At 37.6% G+C, this 23,137-nt stretch overlaps 1 protein-coding gene across 1 annotated transcript; it reads left to right on the top strand.

Moving 5' to 3' along the window:
• The first annotated feature begins 12,168 nt into the window (after positions 1–12,168).
• vamp5 (vesicle-associated membrane protein 5) lies at positions 12,169–23,137 on the top strand. Its single transcript, XM_042488978.2, has 3 exons — positions 12,169–12,458; positions 18,173–18,316; positions 22,324–23,137. Exons 1-3 carry the CDS (start codon positions 12,456–12,458, stop codon positions 22,480–22,482), a joined length of 306 nt encoding a protein of 101 aa, XP_042344912.2. The 5' UTR covers positions 12,169–12,455; the 3' UTR covers positions 22,483–23,137.

The raw sequence follows: 23,137 nt of genomic DNA, 5'->3' as shown, positions 1-23,137 counted from the left end.
TGGTGTGCCCTCTTTTGCTGTTTCTCCAAATGACACGGGATAGAGAGTCCAACTACTCTGAGACTAAGGAAGTTGATCAGAGCCCTTTTTTTTCTCTCAGTGAAGCTACGACAAGTAACAGGGCTCATTTTCCTCAACTGTCAATTTCATGTTAACTGCTATTAGTGCCAAGTAAGAAAAACCAAAAACAGAACACCTGTTGTAACAGGTGACTTATGATCAGTGGGATTCAGCATTGAGCACACCTGGTCAGAGCAGATTTGGATGGTTAAGAGCGTTTGGTGCAGGGCGACCTCTGGCTCACTGGGGCACAGTGTGCACCCCATATGCCTCAGGCCCCTGCAGCGGCCTGGGTTTGAGTCTAGCTTGTGGCCCTTTGCTGCATGTCATTCCCCTTTCTCTGTCCCAGCTTTCCCATCTCTCTCAAACTGTCCTATAAAATAAAGGGAAAATGCCCCCCCCCCAAAAAAAAACCTTAAAAAAAAGAGAGAAGAGAAATTTAAGAGAAAGTTGCTGCATGAAGCCCAATGCCTTCACTGGAAACAACATGGCTACAAAGACAGCGACAAAAAGTTGGATGCTGGTTTATTTCAGGCAGTACATTCAGTTACATGACAACAGTAGCTGGCTTGCTCTTGTGCTCTAAAGTTCATTTACACTAAATGATTTTTTGGAAATGGTGTCATGGCTTCCTTGATGTGATTCCTGTAAGTCAGGGAGGAGATGGACTATCAGTCATGGAGAGAAAGGAAGTGTGATTTGACAGGAAGGCTGGATTGCTAAAACAAAACCTCACGATGTAATTGGTCAGACTTTATTGTTAACATCATCAGGGATGGTTATCTGTTTTTCAGGAAGCTCAAGTAATCGGGCAATGACATATTTAAATGCTTCCGATATGCGACAGGCCTGGCACAGACACAGCAAGAGACAGGACACACATGGTAAGTGAAGAGTAGCCTCATTTCTTACCCTACCCTGGGACACCATAGCTTCAACTTCAACTTCAGGAACTTCACATTGATTTCAGAAAAAATAATGATAATCCCAAAGCTAGCACTATACATGGTAAAGAGGTTGAGCTTGTTGTCTCTTTAAGTTACCTGGGGACCCTGTTCCATTCCCAACTTAATGCAAGTTTAAGTTTAATGCAAACACAGTGTCGATCATCAGACGTGGACAACAAAGAATGCACCTACTGCGGAAACTTCACTCCTTTAAAGTCTGCAACACCCTTTTAAGCATTTTTTATCAATCATTTATCGAAAGTCCTTTAACTTTTTCTTTTATCTGTTGGTTTAACGGGCTGTCTGTTACAGACAGGAACAGTCTGAACAATATCATTAATGTCTGCTTCAGGATTATAGAGAGTCCAGCAGAGAGATCTTGACCCCCTTTAGGAGAAATATGCAGCAAAGAAATCAAAATGAATTATAAGTCAATCTGATCATGTTCTATCAAGTGAATTCACTTAAATGCCCTCAGGCTGGCACTACAAAGCACCCTTACAAAAATAAATCCTTTATTCCTTCTGCTATCAGGCTGCTAAATGTTGACAGTAATCTTTTTAAATGACTGCTGTATTTTCTAATCACATGGTTGGTTTATCATTGGATCTCTGTCTTCTTCACATGGCTGGCAAGCCCATGCATACATTTTATGAACATGAATGTATTTGAGTGATGTGCAATGCATCGGAACATCTTATTTAATTAATTAATTGAATTTATTCTGTCCGGTCCTCATGTGGGTCAGTATGTTCAGGACCATACGAGGTGTCAGTGTGTATCTTGCCCATGTCCTGGTCTCTCTGATGTTCTGCTACTACTACTGAGTGTCGCGTGTTGTTGTCTCTCAGTTTGTGTTTGGTCTGGGTAGATTGTGAAACTAAATTGCCCTTTTGGGATAAATAAAGCTGATTGAAGTTGAAGTGAAGTTGAAGTAAAGGTGAAGGAGAAACCTGACAGGTTACAAGTTGCTTTAAAAAGTAGAAAGGGTGTTATGTCGGCAATATATCACCATTGAATGTTGTACAATGTAAGTATGTCCTAAATGAAAAAATCATGGTGTATGTTGTGAAAAGGTTTTTTGTTTCACAACACTTTTAAATGGTTACACACACACACACAATGTTAAATAGGTGAGTACAGCCCTGCTTCAATGGTTAGTTCTTTTGGTGTTTACATACAAACTAATCATTCATCTGCCTGCAGGGCTCACTCTTTCAGCTCTTTACACTTCAGCAAATAACTTCAAACCGCTTCAGTGTTTTAAATTCAAGTGACACATCGACTGCTTTTAGTGCGTTAGCTTGAACTGCCCACACAACAGCTCAAATGTAGATATTTAACATTTCAATCTGTTTACAGGAAACGCAGCCCTTTCCAGTAGCACTTTATATCCTATTACAAAATGATACGCCATAATCTAAAAAGAAAATGACTGTATTTTATCTCAGTCTATTTTTATATACTTTTTTAAATGCACTTTTTTAAAATGCAATAAAATGTAATGGAGTAAAAGTATATATATATACATATATATATATATATATATATATATATATATATATATATATATATATATATATAAATAACAGAAGTTGGAAATACTTAAGTAGGGTGCAAATATCTTAAAATTTTACTCACAGTAAATACATTAGTTTTCCACTATACTCCCATCCAGAACCAGCAAACGTTGCTGTAAAGTGTCTTTGGAAATTAAAGGTTATTTTGAAAGTGATTTTGATTAAATTCTAAATTATGGTTTAACTTTTGCATGTTGTGCCACTTTTAACTAACTTTTCCTACCCCAGGAACGGCAGAGCCAGCATCACAAAGCAAGGTGCAAGCCTTGAGCAGTGAGGTCGATGAAGTCACTGGCAAGATGAAAGATAATGTGGAAAAAAATGCTTAAACTGGGAAAGATCATGGTCCACCTCTCTGACAAGTCAAAAGATATGGAAAATTGGGTCAGTGGTCAGTGTCACTACGATATTTTACACTTTTATCATGATTTGTGTTAAATTATGTTGTTGTGTATTTGATTCCATAAACTTACACTAATGCATCTTTGGTGAACTGTGCAGTTACAGTTTAATGTGAAGTCAAATAAAAAGGTTGCTACACTATGACCTCAGTGTTCATCATCATCGGGTAGAGCAGTGCAAGTCAGCCGAGGTCATCCCATATTCAAGATGTGACATAACAGAACAAAAATTAAAGCGTGGCTGATCTGACCTAAGCTTCAAATAAAGCTTTGTTAAGCAAGGCGTTGTTCTAGCTACACCTTGTTAGGTGATTAAACTCAATAACCCAATAACCTTTTGTTTGTGGTTCAAATGCCTCACTGCACAGGCTGTATTGCTCATCGGGAAAGAAGTTATCACTTTCTGTTAGTGCACAACTGGTCATTCTAGTTTTCTTATTCCAGGAAATGTTTCAGTACGCATTACAGTAAGCACTGTCTCAGGCGAACAGTTTGTTTTTGCATAGCTGTTACCAATATCGGCCAAAGAGATGTTTGCCTTCTCTCCAATATAATGGAACTAGATGGCAATCAGCTTGTGGTGCTTTAAGTGCCAAAAAATACATTTGAAAACTCAACAGCAATGTGTCTTTCCAGAAATCATGACATGGTTACTCAAAATAATCCACAGATGTTGTTTTGAGCAGTTTTATGCAATACAAAGGGTCCTCCATTGACATATGCACAATCGTTTCATGTGTTAAATTGAAACTTTTTGCTTACTACCAAACTAAACCCGCTAACAGCTTCACCACACAGAGGGAAGCGTGCATCTGCTCACGAATGAGAGGCTGGTTATACGTATGGTTATATCCATATTAATAGCATATTTTCACATATAGGTCACACGACTATATTTTATGTCTTGTCTTAACTTATGTATGACTTAACTAAGTCAATGACACATTTTAGATCACTATAACAGGTCTGTTTCTTGTGGTTTTGATGTTAGTGTACTTTTTTCTGTTACTCTGTCAAATGGACTTTGAATGTTACAAGCTTAATATTCAAAACAGTGACCTGTGATTAAGGTATTCTTGGAGGGACCATTGATGAGTTGGGTTCCATTTCTTTGTTGCTTTAAAGTGGACCAGTGTGTCGGAATACAAAATGTATTGCTTCACTGTAGTGTCTCATCTCCCTCCCTGCTCAGGCTCACATCTTCAAGAGGACAACAGAGAAAGTGAAACATGAATACAGGTAGAAGAATGTAAAACTGATCATGGTCATCGTGGTGGTCGTCATCACCATCCTGCTGGCCAGAGTCATCCCTGTCAGTGCCCCGGTGTCTCCTATAGTCTATCCCACCAAAAAGCCTTAAACACACACACAGGCACAAATAATGTACATACAGACAAAATTAAATCATAAACAAAATTGTCCTGTCACAGGCCGCATTCTTTACTGGGAACGGAAAAATGGGAGAAATTAGGTAAACATGTTTATATTGTAAAATAAATAAATATATTTTTGTATGTTGCACTGTATTTTGAAATATGACATTCTAATGGTGATATTGACTTTTTATGTAATTGTGCATTTTTTGGTTATGGAGGTAATACTAAATATAATGTACATTTTTGCTCCTATGAACAAAACATCAGGTTAAATTTTAATATAATTAATACAAAAATATACTTTCCCTCAAACAAATTTCATCTGAGTTTTGATTGGAAAAACAAATAACGGTGCAGCAAGCTATTTATCATTTTAACAACAGATGTCATTTTTTTAATTAGATCTTTTATGAACACAGTTATTTTTAAGATGTAGTCTAAAGCATTATCTAGATTACCATTACCTTAAGTGTATGAATGACAATTTAATTACAGATGGAAGAATGGGTTCTTAAGAGTAAAACACATTTTGTGTTGAGTCTAAGTTAAAGTTTATGCAGAGGTGTGTGTAGAGCATTAAATGCAGTTTGTAATATAGACATGGCTTGTGTTTGAGAGGAGGGAAATGCATAAAGTATTTTGTCATCTGCAAAAAATATATTTTTAAGTCAGTGTTTAGTGTTTGGTATATTATAAATAACAAAGGACCAAGTGCAGAACCTTGTGGTACCTCCTCAAAATCACAAATCTGGTGTGAAATTTGGCTGTTAGCTGTGTTTCAAACCTTCTTCATGAGCAGGGAAAACTTTGGAGGATTTTGGAACACTATTGTGTCCAATCTTTAAATATATAGCAGAGATATTGAACCCTTTGACTTCTTCAACTCAGCTCAGTGTTCCTGCTGCTGTGAATCTGTTGTGAAGCAGCGGATGTCACTGAAAAGAAGATTGAGGGCACTGAGAGAAAATAAGCACAGCTTTGGAAAGCACAAGAGCTCCACACTTTACCATATGTCTTTGATTTAATAAACACAGCACCACGGTCAGCTGTTAAAGGTCAGATTTCAGGCCAGTGGATGTTCACACACTTTAGGCCGACCAGCTGAGAGATCATTTACAGCCCCTCGTGGTTTCCCCTGCTGGGCACATGTCAGCCAATTGGACCTCAGAAAGAACAGTTTATAACTAGAAAATTATGTTCCAAAACACACAGTCACTTTACAGAAGTGTGTTTTCAGTCTGGGGCAACATTTTTACACATCTCAGCTCCCACCTCCCTCTGCTGTTAAAGTAGCAATTCAGCTTCAAAGAGGTCAAGATAAGAAACAATATGAACTATAGATAGTCAATATAGTCACACCTTTATGTATATTTGCAACAGCCTTAAACCAATGAGTTAATGCATGCATCTGTTCTTTTGGGTGCTATTTGTTGTTGTGTTTTTTTTATTTTGCTTCATTTGTTAGCTTGTTTTCTTTTTAAGACATGCTACCTATGAAGAGGTCTGACTTTTCGGTCAGCCAGCTTTCTGAGTTAGTGTAGCTCACACATGAAAAAAGTTATCTGGGACTGTGACACATATCATAAAAATAAATCTAACCTAAAATCATGGCTACAAGACAATCAAGTGAGTGACCACACTATGTAACTTGTTTAAAATATGAAGTGTGCTTTGTTTATATGTTTTATGTCCTGTTTGCACATTTACAGAATTAATGTGCGCTGTCCCTGTAATCTTTAACTGTATTAAAAACTATATAAATAAATAATCAAATATTAACCAAAGAGGGATGTATTTGATGTTCGTACAATCATTTTATTTTATTTATTTAGATTTTTGTAATGATTCTGGAGCAGAGTTGTCCGATTCTCTTTGGTTGCTCATGCATTCTTACATTGATCCATGCTGTGTGAGAGTAAGATCATTTTCTGTTCATACAGACTCTAGTTGTTGCAGGTCTAATGTGTTTTTCACCATGTCTTTAACTGTTTGATTAGCAGAATTCACAAGGGTCTTTTCTGATAACATATTATATAATGGTGCTTTGATGTGTAATAAATATCACTTTTACTCATTTGCTTTTTGCCACAAGATGGAGACAGAGAGTCCAGAGTGATGTGAGAATTTAGGAAATAGATCTGAGGGGATTCCCATCATCTTCTCTGGTGGTTCACATCTGCTCCTGGTAAAACCATGGAGGGCATTATGGCACACTGTCTCATACTTTTGGTTTCTGTTCAGCTTATTAGTAGGCTGAAAGACAAAACTTTTGTGTATTTATAATCACTTCACTGAAGAAGACATTTGCAAACACTGAAACAAAAGGGAGTCATGTTAGTTTGAGTACTGTGAAGAATGCAGTAGGGAAAAAAGGGTGGTATAGCCTACTACAAATCAGGCCCAGCTGGTGAGGCGAGGGGCCAGCATGCCTTCACTGTGCACACATCTGTTTTCAAATAAGAAAAAATGAAACTTTAAGATTTACCACTGAGTACTGACTTGTCTGTAATTCTTTTCTATCAAACATTTTTTTGTTAAATTTTTTTGTTTATGTTTTTTTTTTTTATTAAGATATATGCCCACCAAACATATCTACTACATTCAAACCAAACAACCTGTAAAAAGGACTATTAAGCAAGAGAGAACAAAAATTCAGGCAGAGTATTTAACATGTTGCAACAGGCCCACCGCTCCTGTTGACTCAACAACAGTGAACCTCTGTGTCCCACCAGAATGAATGTGCTCTTTTGTCAAAAGTGGTGACTAAACTATTAAAGTTTTATCCCCATGACAAAGGGCCTGATGAGTTTTCAGAACAACAGCCTCTAAGACAAACACAGACAAAAAAAATCCACTGAAAGCCCATTTGTGAGTGATGGGAAATGAGCCTGGCCTCAGACTGCCGTAGTCATGCGGATGTGAGTCTTCCATCCATGGACGAGTATTTGACAATGATGCGAAGGCAGAGTGGTCAGCCTGCTGAATATGGCCTTTGTGTTTGTGAAGCTTTTGCCTGAAGTAGCCTTTTGTTGGCCGGGCCTCTGACCCCGGCCGCTCTGACCTGACAAAGTCTCACATGCTGCCTCAGTTAGAAAAATGGTAAATACTACATCACAGATGTATTGTGGTGATTATGTGTTCACTTTGATGATGCGGTGGTGATATGAATCTGAGGTGGAGTCTGATGGAGGTTAAGAAGGTCAATGCTGACTGATTTGGACTGAAATTGTTGATACCACAGACTGTATATAAAGATCTTTATATACAGTATTGCCATTCATTTATTCCTTTACTAGGCTACACTATACTATAGCCAGCTATACTATGATATACTACATTATACTATGCTTTTGCTATGCTATGCTATGCAAATGGGATAGTATATTACTTAGTATGCGACAATATAATATAGTATACTACATTACAGTATTATACTGCACTTTAAAGTCGTATGGTGTCCTATAATGTAGTATACTAGTACACTACTCTTCACTAGTCTATCATAATACTGTGTAATAGAGCCCATTATCACAAAAGATGGTTTGCCTCAGAGGGCTTTACAGTGTACGACATCCCTCTGCCCTTAGACCCTCACATCACCCAAGAAAAAAGTCCCGAAAATGAACAACAACCCCTGTAACAAGGGAAAAAAAGGAAGAAACCTCAGGAAGAGCAGCAGAGGATGATGAGGGATCCCTCTTCTATGACGGACAGACGTGCAATAGATGTCATAAATAACAACTGAAATACAATCATGGCAAAAAAGAAAGAGAAAGAGAGAGGGGAGGAGAGGGGGAGCGAGGGGGAGAGAGGCACAGCAATAATAGAAACAGATGCATGTCATATTACAATAACAATAGGTGTGAGATTATCAAATGCACTCTATGATGATATTGTGGGTGTTGATAAGAGTCTCATGCATATACTGTATTAATAGGGAGGTGTCCAAAGGCATGATCACAGCATCGGCGCAAGCAGGACCAAGACCACAATCAGGGCGAGCGGGGGGCAGAGTATCAGTGCAGCCACAGCACGAACACAACCAAAGGCAGGGTCACAGCATCAGCACAGATATTACAATGATCAGGCACAGCCAGGGCTGCGGCCAGGATCCAGGAAAGCTAGGAAACAAGGGAGCAGGAATGCTCCCAAGAGGCAATGGGATTAGTGTAGTGCAGTTCAACAGACCCAAGGTGGTGAGCAGTAAAAAGGATAAGCACTCAATGAGAATCCTAGAGTCACTGATCAGCAATTATGACTTAAATATGAATGCTAGAGAGCAGTAACAGAAAAGAAAGATAGAGAGAAGAAAGACAGGTCTGAACGGACTCAAAACCAACCCTGCCGGATTGGGCCGAAAACTCTGCCACCTCCCCCTCCTTTTCAACTTGTGCTCCAGGAACTGAACTGAACTGCACTATGGTGCAGTATAATATGGTACAATGTTATATACTTTGGGGATATAACTGTACTCTACTATACTGTTCATGCTGTACCTTTACGTATAAAATGGTGAATGAATGCTAATACAGTATAGTATACAACTATATTGAACTACAAAACACTATACTATACTAGACTAGACTAGACTAGACTAGATCAGAGTAGACTGTACAAAACTACACTATAAAACTATACTATACCACAGTATACTATACTGTACTATCTATATTAGGGTATGCTATTATACTTAGTATAGTAAGTACATACTGGACAATAATACAATACTGTGCTACTCTACTATACTACATTATAGTATACTATAACAAACTATAAAACAACTCTTGCATTATCAAACAAATTATATTATGATATGCTGTACTACACTATTAAACTATACAAATATTACTGCAGAAGTAGTATTACCATTCATATTGGATTTAAAAGTAGCAATTTAATTATAACTGTAATGTATGCAATACATAATGATCGTATTGCTTCTTCTAATGACATGCCATAGAAAATTACTCCACTACACTCCACTATGATGTTGATCATGTTTGCACACTCACAGCTTTGGCTTGGATTTGGTAGTAACATGTTACAGTAAACAGAAACAGTTACAGGGCCGGTCGTCTTACTGCTTTCCCTCTGATAACAGCACGTAATCAGTAATATGAGATGTATTTTAGATTGGTTGTATTTGTTCATGGTTTATTAGGTCTAACTTTGTTTTCAAATGGTGAGGCTCTGAGAGCTTTACATGGACTGCCTCCCTTCTCTCTGTGCAAAACCTTAAGTGAAGTCTGGCAAAAAAAAATTGTATTGATTTTCGATAGTACAATTCTTTTAGATATATATTTACAGGTTTTTGTTCTTTCATATAAAACGAAAACAAAACTATTCAAACCAAACATTAACACATTAAGATCAAATACCACAGTCCTTGCATGTAATCCATTCTAGTTCTGTATATAGTTTCACATCCGTAATAGAGCCACTATTTGCTGCTCAGCATCCCAGAGCACTCAAGTGATTCAATGATTCAAAAAAACTTAAATCTGAGTGAGATTTAATTTAATTATGGGCATAAATGGAAGCCTATGAGTTTAATTCATATAATAGCAGCCAATAATTCATACATACAGAGCCTCAGCAACATACAGATTAAACCAATGTTTTATTAAAAGACAACCAAATGAAACTTAGAATTTTGACCTGACACAGAGTTCACATGAAAAAGACAATTTAAATGTTTAGGGAAGAAATGCTTGAATTACCCTACTTCTTCTTTCTGGTACTTCTTTACTTCCAAACCACTATTTCCAAGCTAATACGTCCTCTATTTGTTCCTCTTTTTGTATGCAGCTTACAAACACTGTAACACAGCAGTGCAGTTATGAATTAATCACGCAGCAACTTCTTTTGAACAAAGTATGTCTTGATGTCTCAATTATGTTTGGACGACTTCTGTAATTCGAGATAATGGGGTTTGCCTCAGGGTGTGCTGTTTGACATGTAATTGTCACCAAATGAATCGAAGACTGTTGGAAAGAATTTCAGTCCCCGTGTTAGTGACACAGTTGAGCTACAATGGACTTGTGTTGTCAGTCTGTCAGCTCCTTATCATAAGTGTGGCAGCGACAGACAAACACACACACACACACACACACACACACACACACACACACACACACACACGTAGCTGCAACACTAATGATAAAGAGCCTGTGTGGTGCTGCCTATAGTTGTAGTAACTGATGACAAACTGAAGAAACCCACAGACACGTTTGGTCTTTGGATTTGACCCAGCACATGTCTAGAGTTATGTGTAGTTTATAACTGTAACATGATTTAACCCACTGAAACCTGGATTGACATCAGTTCATAAATTGCAAAAAAGATTAATAAAAGGTGACAGAAAAGTGACCTAAAAATTAGGTCACATTTCAAAATCAGGGGAAAATATCAAGAAATCTATATTAATAATAGGCCATGGGAAAAAAAAAATTTATTATAATTTTTTTTTTAATTTTCATTTCATGTTTTTGTTTTTGTTGTTGTTGTTTTTTTTAAATTTCAGGTAATTTTCTCTTAACTTTGTATTATTTTCTTGCTAATTTTTTTAGTAATTTCTTCTTAAGTTTCTCATTGCCTTTTTTCTGTGTTTTTTTTTAATCAAGCCAAGTCTCTCAGGTCTCAAAGGGTTAAGGCCAGAAAGCAGTCTACTGCAAGACAAGGACACCATTGTTTTCTTTTCAAATTAATTAAAAAAGAAAAAAAAATTAAAGGTTCAACCTATAGGTCAATAGGTCATAAGGACATAAAGTACTGTTTAGTGCAACAAGGTCACATGAAATGTACTTTTTCATGCCTCAGACACACTGTAAGTCTCTGTGGTGATATTATATAAACATTGCGCATATTTCTCGCAAGGGTGGACCAGCAGTCACCTTCTTAAATCTTGCACAGCCCATAAGTAGGCAACACCCTTCAGTGACCAAACTGCACACAATGTTTTGCAGTGAGTCTGCAAACGCCTGATAGACATGGACGAGTCTTATGTTCATGACATGACAAAGATGCATGCAGAGAACGAGATGGTTCATGCCAAACTGTCACTGAACAGACACATATAAGGAAATGACATACCAATATATTTATGATACATCTGTCCTGCAATTCTTATTAGTTTTCCTGCAGGCTGAAGATAAAGGAGAGTCTGAGTGCTGCTGCATTCAGGTGTCCCTGGTAATTTCACGACCAACTCAACGACAGAAGCATTATCAGTAAAATATACTGAAGTATCAGCAATAAATTTGTGATTACAGATTATAACATAATTTTGTATGTTACTGGATTATGGAATGATACGTAAGTACATCTTACCCAAGTACTGCACTGCAACCTTTGAAACCTGGACAAACTGGTTTCATTTCATGCAAAAACATGAGGAGAGGCCAACGAACAACTTAATAGGACTTAGCCAAAAATGAGCAAGGAGTTGTATGCTTGTATGGTAGCCTCGGCCACTAGTGTGTGAATGTGTGTGTGAATGGGCGATTGTGACATGTAGTGTTAGAGTACTTTGAGTGGTCTGAAGACTAGAGAAGCAATTTATAAGTGCAATCCCTATACCATTCCCCTTAGTCTTACATAAGTAAAGAACAGTCCCTAAGAGAAAAAAGCACAGTATTTTCGGCTGAAATGTAATGGAGTAAAAGTATAAAGCAGCTTTGCACGACAGACAACAAGTCTACTAGTCGCCAATTCCGGGAAAGTCCAGACTTTGAGGAAGTGGCATCACGGTCATGTTATCGCCTCTTGTAATTGTAAGGTTTCCGGGAATACCCTGAACGCCTCACAATCAGACTGCACGAAGCCCAGCAGCAGGCAGGGAGAGGACCACAGCACAGAGAAGTGAAAGTGACAGAGAGAGGGTGAGAAGAAAAGAGAAAACCGCAAAACTTTGCGCTTGCTAAACGCTGCACTTGCTTTGTTTCGGGAGACAAGGTGGAACATTAAGACAGGTTGAAAACTACAGAGCTGGTATGCTGTGTTTCCTGTTACTAAAGTTGACTCAAGCCGCACTATAAATGCATTGGATCCGGTGACAGACTCGACACAAACACAGCAAGACGCGAGACAGACATGGTGAGTCAATATCCATTTACAATTTGTTATAATGCCAACAGCTTCGACAAGACAGAGGAGGGGGAACTTTGTTTTGGCAGAATGTTTTAAGAAATGTACTATGACCTTTCTTATCTTTGGTCAAAGTCCCACAAGGTAGCAGAAGGTAAATGGGACACGGCAGCTGCTGTCAGCTCGTCCATTTAAAATGACGAATACAGAATATTACAACGCTTGGATTTTTTTACTGTGTTTTTTTTTATTTAGTTGAAAATACATAAATTCGGTGTGAGGTCGAAAAACATTAAAGTTAAACAAGTGAATACACTAAGGGACTGTTCGTAATTTATTAGAAGGGGTGATGCAGAACGGCGGGGGGGCACTTGAATGAAGTACTGGAAAGCCACACTTGAGTAAAAATACTAGAAAATGATTTTGGTAGAACCTTAAGTCTCCTTTAAGAATATTACTTGAATAAAAGTCTTGAAGTACCTAATATTTACTGTACTGTACAAGTATCGAAAGTCATTTCATTGTATTGCAAGTAAAAGTCAAAGTACTTGCTGTAATCAAAAAAACATGCAGTCAGAATTTTGACAATTGTTTCTTTGTAACATACACCACAATGCACGACACTTGAACAAAAACTTTTTTTTTTTTTACAACTTAAAGGACAAAAAACATTTTTTCTTCAGTCATCTGTCCATGCCTTTCTTCCTTCCTCCCTTCCTTTTCTATTTTGAAATAGGTACATAAAATGCCTAGGGTAAATGTAGTCTAGTATAGTAAGTATAGTATAATATATTAAGTATAGTAAGTATAGTATAGTAACTAAGTACGCATTTTTTAAGGAAATATAGTGGAGGAAAAGTGAAAGTTCACAAAAACACAAAAACTCAAGCAAAGTACATTTACTCCCCAAAATATTTAGTATATAGGTACTTTGTTACATCACATAACTGGGTAAGGGACATTTAACATGAAAGGATCATGTTCTTATTTATTATAAATATCCACAGAACCCCCTTAATCCACAAGAGGGTTGAAAACGATTGTTCTTTGAAAAAAATCTCCCAAATCACACTGTTTGTCATAACCAGAAACTGTGAAATATGGTTATTTATGGGGAAGGAAGTGTCATATATTCTCCCACAGTCACTCATGGAAGCTTGAGGAAAAATATTTGGGTCATGATATTTAACCCTTTGACATCTGGATTGACATTACTTGTCTTGTGCTCCTATTTTTCAGACACCTTTCACAATTGTTTCAACCTTTTTTGATTTTTCTTTCTGTCTTTTTAACATGGGGATGAGAAACTTGGCAAGAAATGTCCCACAAATTGCAAGATTTGGTAGATTTTTACAAGTAAAAAGCTAGGGGATAGAATTCCAGAAAACTATATTTATAATTATTGTAATTATATTATATTTTAAATTATTTTACAGAATCTTTAAGCACTTGTTTCAGATCTTTTTTCCCCTTTTGCTAATTTTCTGGTACTTTTTGTAGCTTTTTACTAATTTCTTTTTTAACATTTAGGTCATTTCTTCTTAGGTTGCTTGTTTTTTTGAAGGAAATCAAGCCAATCTGCACAGTTTTCAAAGAGTAAATAATAAGTGATGTCACACATTAGCCACCCTCTATACTGAATATAGCATAGTCCCTAAATAAAACCCATTCAAAAACATGACTAAAAAAGGAAAACGAATGTCCGTACAGTGCCGATACAAAGTAAGTTAATATAATGAAGTGAGTCTGCTTAGGTTTAAATTTAAGAGCAGCATTAAGTGCGATATGAGAAGCAACCTTACAGAATAACATAGGTTACAATTATTAAACTAAAGGAATGCAAACATGAAAGATGATCTCTTCTTTCTTGCTTTTTTTTTTCAAGATGAATGAAGAATGCATTTTTGGCAGGACAACAACATCATGTGTTGCATCCCAATAACCTTCACACATTGCTCTCCTTCAATATAAATGAGCTTAACACAAGATTAATTATTAGCCAACAAGATAGCAGTTGTTTTGACTGTCCTACAGCACCGCACCACACTATCATGAACGTGCTGTAACCTGCGGTGGGTGTGGTTTCCCTGGATAATGCCAGGTACATTAATGCAGGCAAGGAGGGAGGGAGGGAAGGAAGGAAGCAAGGAGGGGAACTGGAATGGGCAGCAGTTCCTGTGTTAAAGACGTCGCCGGCTGAATTTTAAACACACACTATTGTTCAGCTGCTATTTGGTTGAGCCAAAAACGAGATAACTGGGCATTCAGGGCATCCATTCATCAGTTTCCACCAGCCAGTGATATGATGTTTACTATTCTCAGCGTATAAAGTCGACTTACTCAGACAGTGTGTTTCAACAGGAAATGGCAATGAATTATGAACCAAATCAAGATGCAGAGAGTGCACTTGTTTTGTTCTGTCTGTTGGTTTCCTGTTCCTGTCGACTTTCAGAGATGTTGTCTTCCTCTCATGGCTTGGAGTTTAAAAGGTGAAGGCGAAAGCTGTCAGGATATAAATTGCTTTGAGGTCAAACTACTTATAAAATATCCTGCTTCAGGGTTCTTATCAATGTGCAGTTACCCTGTTGTTGTTGTTGTTTCGCCCTTGGGTGCTGCATTTCTCCTCAGAGCAGAGACAGAGGGTTGAGTAAACAGCTGCTGCGAGAACGCAACCTTCGTGATCTTAGAAAACCCGCCCGACTTCATTTTATTGGTTTCATGTGTCACTGGTTGCTTGTTTCACGTAAACTTAACCTTGCAGGGCTGGATCATGAATGTGTTCCAAAACATGTTTTAATAGCAATTATTTTGGTTCTAAAGTTACAAATTAGGAGTTGACAGATTATCGGCCTGGCTGATAATATTTGGCTTTTTTTTTATTATTATCTGTATCTGCGCTTTATTTTAATGATCACTGAAAAAAAATAATCAATTGAAAGTGTCAAGAAGGTGTCAACATGAGAGAAACTTTTACCTTGTTAAACTTCTGAGAGATATTTTTATTCATTTTTTTAGTTTAAATTTTCCCTTGACTTTTTATTTAAAAAAGTTGCTGGGAACTTGCTTTACATGATGTTGAAAGGTTTCACTTTTGGTTAAACATTTGCTAAAGGAATTTAAACAAAGTTTTGTGTTGGAGTTTTTTTATATTCCAAATTCTAAATATTGATAGAAAGATTTTGTTTTTAAATATTAGTCGCCAGTCTCATTAATTACTAATAATCACAATCGGTATTTACCCAGAAAAAACAATATTGGTCGACTCCTATTATAAATGAATGTACTCTTGCTTCGGTCTGCTTGGAAAAAACATGTCACAGCAGGTTGTCTTGTTCTGCTTAAATTCACTGCAGGACTATTGTTGTGTTTATAAAACACAAAGCCAGTCTGATCTGTATCAGGCAGACATAGTTTGTGGTTTTTTTTCCATTTGGCAGCCAGTCTGAAAAACAAGCTATGCAATTAACATTTGCCTTACTTGTTTTATAAACCTGCTGACCAAAAACACGAAGGAATTAAAGATTTAATAATCTAACTATAGGAGGAGCTAAAACAGTAATTATTTTACAGAAAAAAAAAACCAACTGACGCACTAATAGAGTGCCACAGAGATGAAGTTTTTCTGTTGGCCAACCCAAAAGCTAATGTCACTCCGGTTCCCTCGCCAGAAAGCCTGTGGGATTTTTCCATTGGATTTTGGATTAATACAGAAAATAAGCTTTGTAGTAAATCAGTTTTTGTGATACTTACACGTTTTAATCAGCAAGATAATCTTCACAAATGATAACCACTTTCAGGATTTTTGAAGCCTAAATTTAATCTCTAGGAGGAAAAAACTCATGCTAAGCTAGAATCAAACTACACCAGCGTGTTCAGCGTGATTCAGCTTGATGATGTTCTGTAGTTTTATTTAGCCACTTGATAGCATCCATATTTTTTTAAGGCCCATAAAAGCTTTACAGTGTGAGTGGGGTATTTACTGAAATGCTAATCCATTCTCAAGTTTAAGGACTCATTACTGGGGTTTTCTGTTAGCAAAACTAAAAAAAAAGTACTACCCTCGCTCCTTCACAGCTCTACCCTTTTGTTCAAATATGGTCACTCTTGGCTGGAGTCCACAAAAAATGGGTGATGTTTGTCCTAAACAGACTATGATTAAACTCTAAAAAAAACTGAATCCTACATTTCCCACAATGCAAGTTGCAACTAATAGCATATTTCTATTCATTAAGTGCCCATGCCTTTTAAATTCCACAACGCCAGTTTGTAATGCAGACGTGATGACATCATCAGGGACTGTTTTCTCAGACTTGATAAAAGTCCCTCCAGAGCCACAGAAAACAATAAACTACTGTTTTCCTCGCTGAGTAGTACTCACTGTGACTTGTAAACTGGCCTTTATGTATAAGATTGGTGGCATTGTGCAGAAAAACTTTTCTAAAGCTCAGGAATATTTTGGCTACACAAGGTTTGATAACATCTTTTTTAAAATGACATACAATAAATGCATTCAAAGTCAGTAGAAACATGAGTGAGATGTCATCACAAATTAGAAGTGCAACACTGAGATGTAAAGGTCCAATATGTTGCTTATTTTCAGGTTCATACTTGTATTTTGTATTTCTCTGGTGTTAAAACAGAAAAAAATGCATTATTTTTCTCATTTCACATTATATTTCTCATACACTTTGTCTGAATACGCCTCTATTCACGCTTTGTCTCCAATGCTCCGTTTGAGCGCCTGTCTCTATAAAACCCCCTTTTGGAAAAATCTGAGTCCGCTCTGATTGGTCAGTGTTTCCGCGTCTTCCACTTCTGCGCTCTCGTTGTCTCTGCGCTGTCGTTGCAGTGGGGTAATGACTGCAGTGGCACTGTAGTGGCAGTTTTTACCTTTTACCTTTATATGGTATAGCTGTGACATCACAAATTCACAGAAGTCCTGACGGCCTGTTTAACTTTTTGAAACCCAAGCTAATTGGCTTGATTTCTTTAAAAGAAATAAAATAAAACTGGAAAAGGGCAATGAGCAACTTAGGAAGAAATTGCCCCAAAAATGTACACACACACACACACACACACACAAGGATGAAATAAAAAAAAAAGAAATGGGGGAAAAAAAAACAAGAAAAAAAGATATGACCTGAAAAAAGTTTACAAGAATAATAATTCTTTAAAACATTTTTTTAGAAATAAAATTCTGATCATCATAAATACATTTTTTAATATATTTTTCCCTATCCTTTTAAAAACTTTTTTTCCTAAACCTACTAATTTCTTGACATTTTTGCCACAGTTCTTGCCAAGTTGCCAAGAAAGCACATTAATTTGCTCAAATTTCAAAGTTTTATATACAGCACAAGAAAATTGATGTTGATCCAGGTTTCAAAGGGTTAAAGGCGCAGTTTGTGGATACAGTCTGTGTGCATTTCTCAGTGGATTGAGTGTTTTGAGATTTTCACAGTATTTATATTGCATGCATCCTTGCCTTATAGTAACAAAATCATGGAAATCCTACATTTTTACAATGTAGGACTTTAAAAAAACACCTGACATACCTGACATTGGGTGTTTATAACCAAATGTTACCATTATCAGCCTTTTATTCGCCAACGGGAAAGATTGAACAATGCAAGCTCATAAATTTTTGCAAAACGTCCCAAATGACTGTATGAATCCACATTATGTCTCACTCTTTAACAATGTTATGTGTGTTGATTGGACAGGAGAATGGGAAGAGCCGCCTGCAGCAGGCCCAGGAGGAGGTGGAGGAGGTGAAGGTCATCATGCTGGACAACCTGAACAAGGCTGACGAGAGATCTGGCAAACTGGGCGAGCTGGAGGATAGGGCTGATGAGCTGCTGGCAAAGGTATGCGAGGGGAGTGCGGAGAAGCTGGTCCAAGTGGAAAAACATCATTACATCTAGTCACACCAAACTATTTTAACTGAGCGTGGAAGTGTCTGGAAGTATCTGGGTCGTATGGATAAGGTGGATTACTGGAGCAAATGGCACACACACTCCCTTTTCCACAGGCGTCAAGGGATTAAAACCAGGAAATGTCATATTGATGTCTATAAATACACCTTAGGTGGAGCTGGAGAGGAAAACAAATGTACAATTTACATCCTGATTCTGTTTTATGGGGCTATTTTTAGAAAGGTATTTCCTATTGTTTCCTAAGATGAATGAAGCGAGCTGGTCTCCCTGGGTACGACAGAGTGAGTCCAGGACATGCCACGAGGCGAATGTCCGTCCGGGGGTCAACAAGTGGGTCACTTCGTTCCCACGTTTCCCCCTTGGTCAGTGTTACATAACACTATCGGGCAGTTCTCAGAGAACTAAAAAATCACACAGACAGATAACTGAAATTTGAGCTAAAAATTCACTTGTGATAGCATGAATGATGAGCAGGCAAACTGGGAAAGCGCCTCCCAAATTCAAGTGCAGCTCCTAGTTTTAGGGATAATGCTGCCTTCATGTGCTCCTCGGGAATGTCGTACTTGCCAGTTGTGTAGTTGTAATTATGACATACACGCATTCAAGTGCTCAAAAAAGCAACAAACGTGGACACTAGAAGTAAAATGATGTTGTTTTCATGGCTGATGTTTTACCAAAAGCAAGTAGCACAGAGCTCCTTTGTGCTCCAGCAGCCAAACGAAGCAAATAGAATGATAGAATGTGCATCAGGTATATAGTTGACGTTTAATTCCTTTATAAGCTTAAATAATATTTTAATTAGCTTATATTTGCTTAGCTAGCTAGCTTTATGTTCCTGTTGTCTCAATGTGCAGCAACCAAAAGTAAATGATAGCTACTAGGACTAAAATAACGAAATATATATTTTTTTACTGTCAACAGTTTCAATGCTTTCTGCCATTTGTGCTTCCCTGAAACATCACGCAAACATCACAACTCTGCAACCTCGGGTATAATCAAAATTTCCCAATTTCTCTACTCATAATTACTACCATGAAGGGCCCTTCATGTGCTTGTAACTTGTAAAAACAATATTTCCGAGGAGCACATGAATGCTGCATAAGGTTAAATGACTGTGTAATGTGAATGGGGTCATTCATTAACCCCCGAAGGAATTAGTATCAGCTCCACAGTGTTTTGGCAACTTTCAGCTCATTGTTTTGATGTTGCGACCCTCATCTTAACTGTTCACTCTCGCTGCTGTCTTCTAACAGCAGCAGACAGTCAAAAAATAAACTCACTCAGTACATGCACAGTTTTGTGAACCTTATTTCATAGCTCAATTAGGCTATTTAATCGGACTACTGTCCTGTCCTCCTTTGCCACTGGATACCACAACAACAAACCCCCAAGCCAGCCAAACCTATACACTGAAAATGGCAAATTTTGACTAAAACTTGGATTGTGCAATAAGGCATGTGTGTTTTATTCTGTCTATGAATTGTTGTAAAGACTTACAACAACTAAAACAACTAAAGAACCCACTTTGGAAAAGCCCAGACTCTGTCTCACAGGACCCTCATGCCCGATGTTGATCCGTTTTCTTGCACTGCCAGCTGGAATTTATTTGCCTCATCTTTTGACCCTGGCAGCGACATGTGACAGTGACAGTGACTTCACCAATGTACCGATCTGTTTACATGAGCTTCTGTGATACAGTTGTAATGGTGCTCTGCTAGAGCCACATACAGCTATCAGATCATCTGTGGTTACAAAAGATCCAATGAGCTTCTCCAGAACTGTAAAGTATATTCAGGCCTCATTTCTAAGGCACCAATTATCAAATTATGTTTCTTTTTTATCACTGAAAGTGTAATCACACAGTTGACATACATCTGTTAGGCCTACTGCATTTTGTGTCACTTTGTGGTGTTTTGTTACATGGCGTTTTGTTTTGTGGCATATTCTTTTGCAAAGAATTTGCCATTTTAATGACAGTACTTGCCTCCAAAGAAGTTCTCCCCGACACTCTTTTGCAAGACCATGGTCGCTGCATCCCGGGTGTAGCGCCGCCGCCACCACCCAAGACAATTAAGTAAATAAATACAAAAAAGCCAGAACATTTTTTCCCCTAAAGCAAAATGATAATGTGTGCTTCTAGACCTTGCATGTTCTCCCCGTGTCTGCGTGGGTTCTCTCCGGGGTCACAGTCCAAAGACATGCAGCTCAGGTTGATTGGTGACTCTAAATTGTCCTTAGGTGTGACTGTGAGTGTGTATGGTTGTCTGTCTATATGTGTCACCCTGCGATAGTCTGGCGACCTGTCCAGGGTGTACCCCGCCTTCTGCCCGATGACAGCTGGGATTGGCTCCAGCCCCCTAGCGACCCTTACGATGACATGCGGTTACAGAAAATGACTGACTGACTGACTGCTTCTAGATCTTTCTCTAGCACTGGCACAGCGCTCTGGAGATGGTTATGGCTATGTGAGACTATCTATGATATTAGACTTTTTTTTTGTTAAAAACATCTGTTAGCTCCAGCCAAAAATGATGCTGATTAGAGTGAAAGTACTGAACCATAACCATCAAATTCAGGCGGTAAAACCAAAACAATGAACTGAAAGAGGCTAAAACACCTTTTACAGCCGAGAGAACCTGCAGAGTGCAACCTCGAGTGACCCCCTTCACATTACATGCAGTTATTTGATCATTGGAGCTTGAAGTTTTATCATGGCCCCAAAATTCTGAGGTCTGCCAAGAGAGCTGCTTTCCTAAATCCATGTCATCACAAAGTGTATCCAAGTGCTCATGGAGCTTCAGTTTTAGTGGACTTCATGTTTGCTTTGTTAGTTCTCTGAAAAATGCTCAATAGCGTGATGCAACATGAGCCAATGGAGTAATGTGGGAGTGGGGTGATAACTCTCTGTGGCTTCACCTTTCATATCACATGCAGTCATTTGATTCATTGTTGATATAGAACATATAGATCGGTTCATATTAACAATGTTGTCATATGTTGTCCTATCCTATAGAATGCTTTCCTGTTCATAATCCATGTGATCACAAAATTTATCCCTGTATGGTGTGACTAAAATCTCAGTTCGCTCTTTTAATTCTCTGATAAATGCTCAACAGTGTTATGTAACACTGGCAAACAAGGCATTGTGGGAACTATGTGACCTGCTTGTCAATGCCAAGACGGACCATAGCAGCCGTGTGATCCATTGTTAATACGAGCTTATTGAATAGAGCCACAACCCTTTGAAACTGGGGAAAATTGGTTTGATTTATTTCAAAATCATGGGATGAAGGCATTAAAGCATTGTAGGAGAAATGAGCCAAAAAACTGCAAGAAATGAGTACAAGAAAATTACCTGAAAGTTAGTAACAAAATTAAAAAAGAAAGGGTGAAGAAATTAGGTCTGATTTAAAAAAAGAAGGTGATTAAAAAAAATCTAATAATTCTATAAAATAATTTTAAATATGTTATTTTGTTAATTAAAAATGTCGTTTTCTGGACATTTTTGTTTAGCTTTTTAAAACATATTTTTCTAATATATATTTTTCTTGCAATATGCAGGAAATTTCCTGCAAACATGCTTATTATCTTCTTTTCCTTGGTTTTGAAAGAAAACATACCAAGTTTAGCTAAGACTTCAAAGGTTTATAAATAATTGTGAAAAGCATCTGAATGCAGCACAAGAAAAACTGATGTGAATCCAGGTTTTAAAGGGTTTAGACGGGGAAAGTAGGGAAACAAGTGACAATTTTTCTAAATAAGTTTTCTGGATAGAATATGTTTTTCTTGTCGTCTTTTGGAGTTTTATAGAAGTTTTTATGCCGCCTTCGGCCAAATAAATCCATCACATTGCCAAAATTTTCCATATGTTCAATATAATTAGACAGATAAAAAGCAACAGTATAATGTAAAATCTTCTCTTTGTGTTTTCTCCTCAGAGTAAAGCTTTTGAAAGGACCGCCAACCAGGTGAAGCAAAAGAAACGATGGGAGAACAGCAAGATGAAAGTTGTGTTTATTGTCGTTGGCGTAGTCACGGCAGCAGTCATCATCGGACTTATAATCTACGCCATCGTTTATAGCGCAGGAGGACAGTAGCTCATTTGGTGATGTAAAGAAAAACAATATATTGGGACTGAGGAGGGACATGAAGTGGACAAAAGGCAAAAAGCTCCATGAAAATCGGAATGCAAACTGTGGGACTCCAACATCTCGCTCAAACTGCTCAGTCTGCATATTTCTGTGTTGAGATATTCATGGGAGTATCGGTCCTTCTCTTTATTAGTGTCAGTTGATATGGTACCAGTGATTGCTCGGCTGCTTCGCTGCTTTTCATAATAACTTTTCAAAAGTCATGTCTCTGTCAGGTCCACATTTGAAGGATACACAAATCTTAGATCTTAGAATACGTTCTAAATAAGTGCTCCAGCAAAACTATGGATAGCTAATATTTTTAACCAAACATCATTGGCCGACTACTTTTGTACTATTTGTTTGTACATATGGGTTTATGTGCACCACTCAGAGGAACAGTGCCATTAGTGGTTGCTGAACTGAAGACAAAGTCCATTTCACCAACCATTCAATCGATTATCTGAGTCAACCTTAAGTGCAAGAAGACGGAGGAAAAGACAGGACAGATGGTGAATATATGCAGTTTCAAATAGCTTCTGTTAAGAATTAATTGTACTGTTGCAAATTTCATGTGTCAAATATGAGTCTGTGTCATTAAAATGTGTTTAAAGGTGCAAAA

This window comes from Plectropomus leopardus, chromosome 4, assembly GCF_026936395.1.
Source record: "Plectropomus leopardus strain MGB_pleo_1.0 chromosome 4, ASM2693639v1, whole genome shotgun sequence".
NCBI lineage: Eukaryota > Metazoa > Chordata > Actinopteri > Perciformes > Serranidae > Plectropomus > Plectropomus leopardus.
The sequence above is the reverse complement of the archived record's forward strand: the minus strand, read 5'-3'. Positions and strand labels throughout refer to the sequence as shown.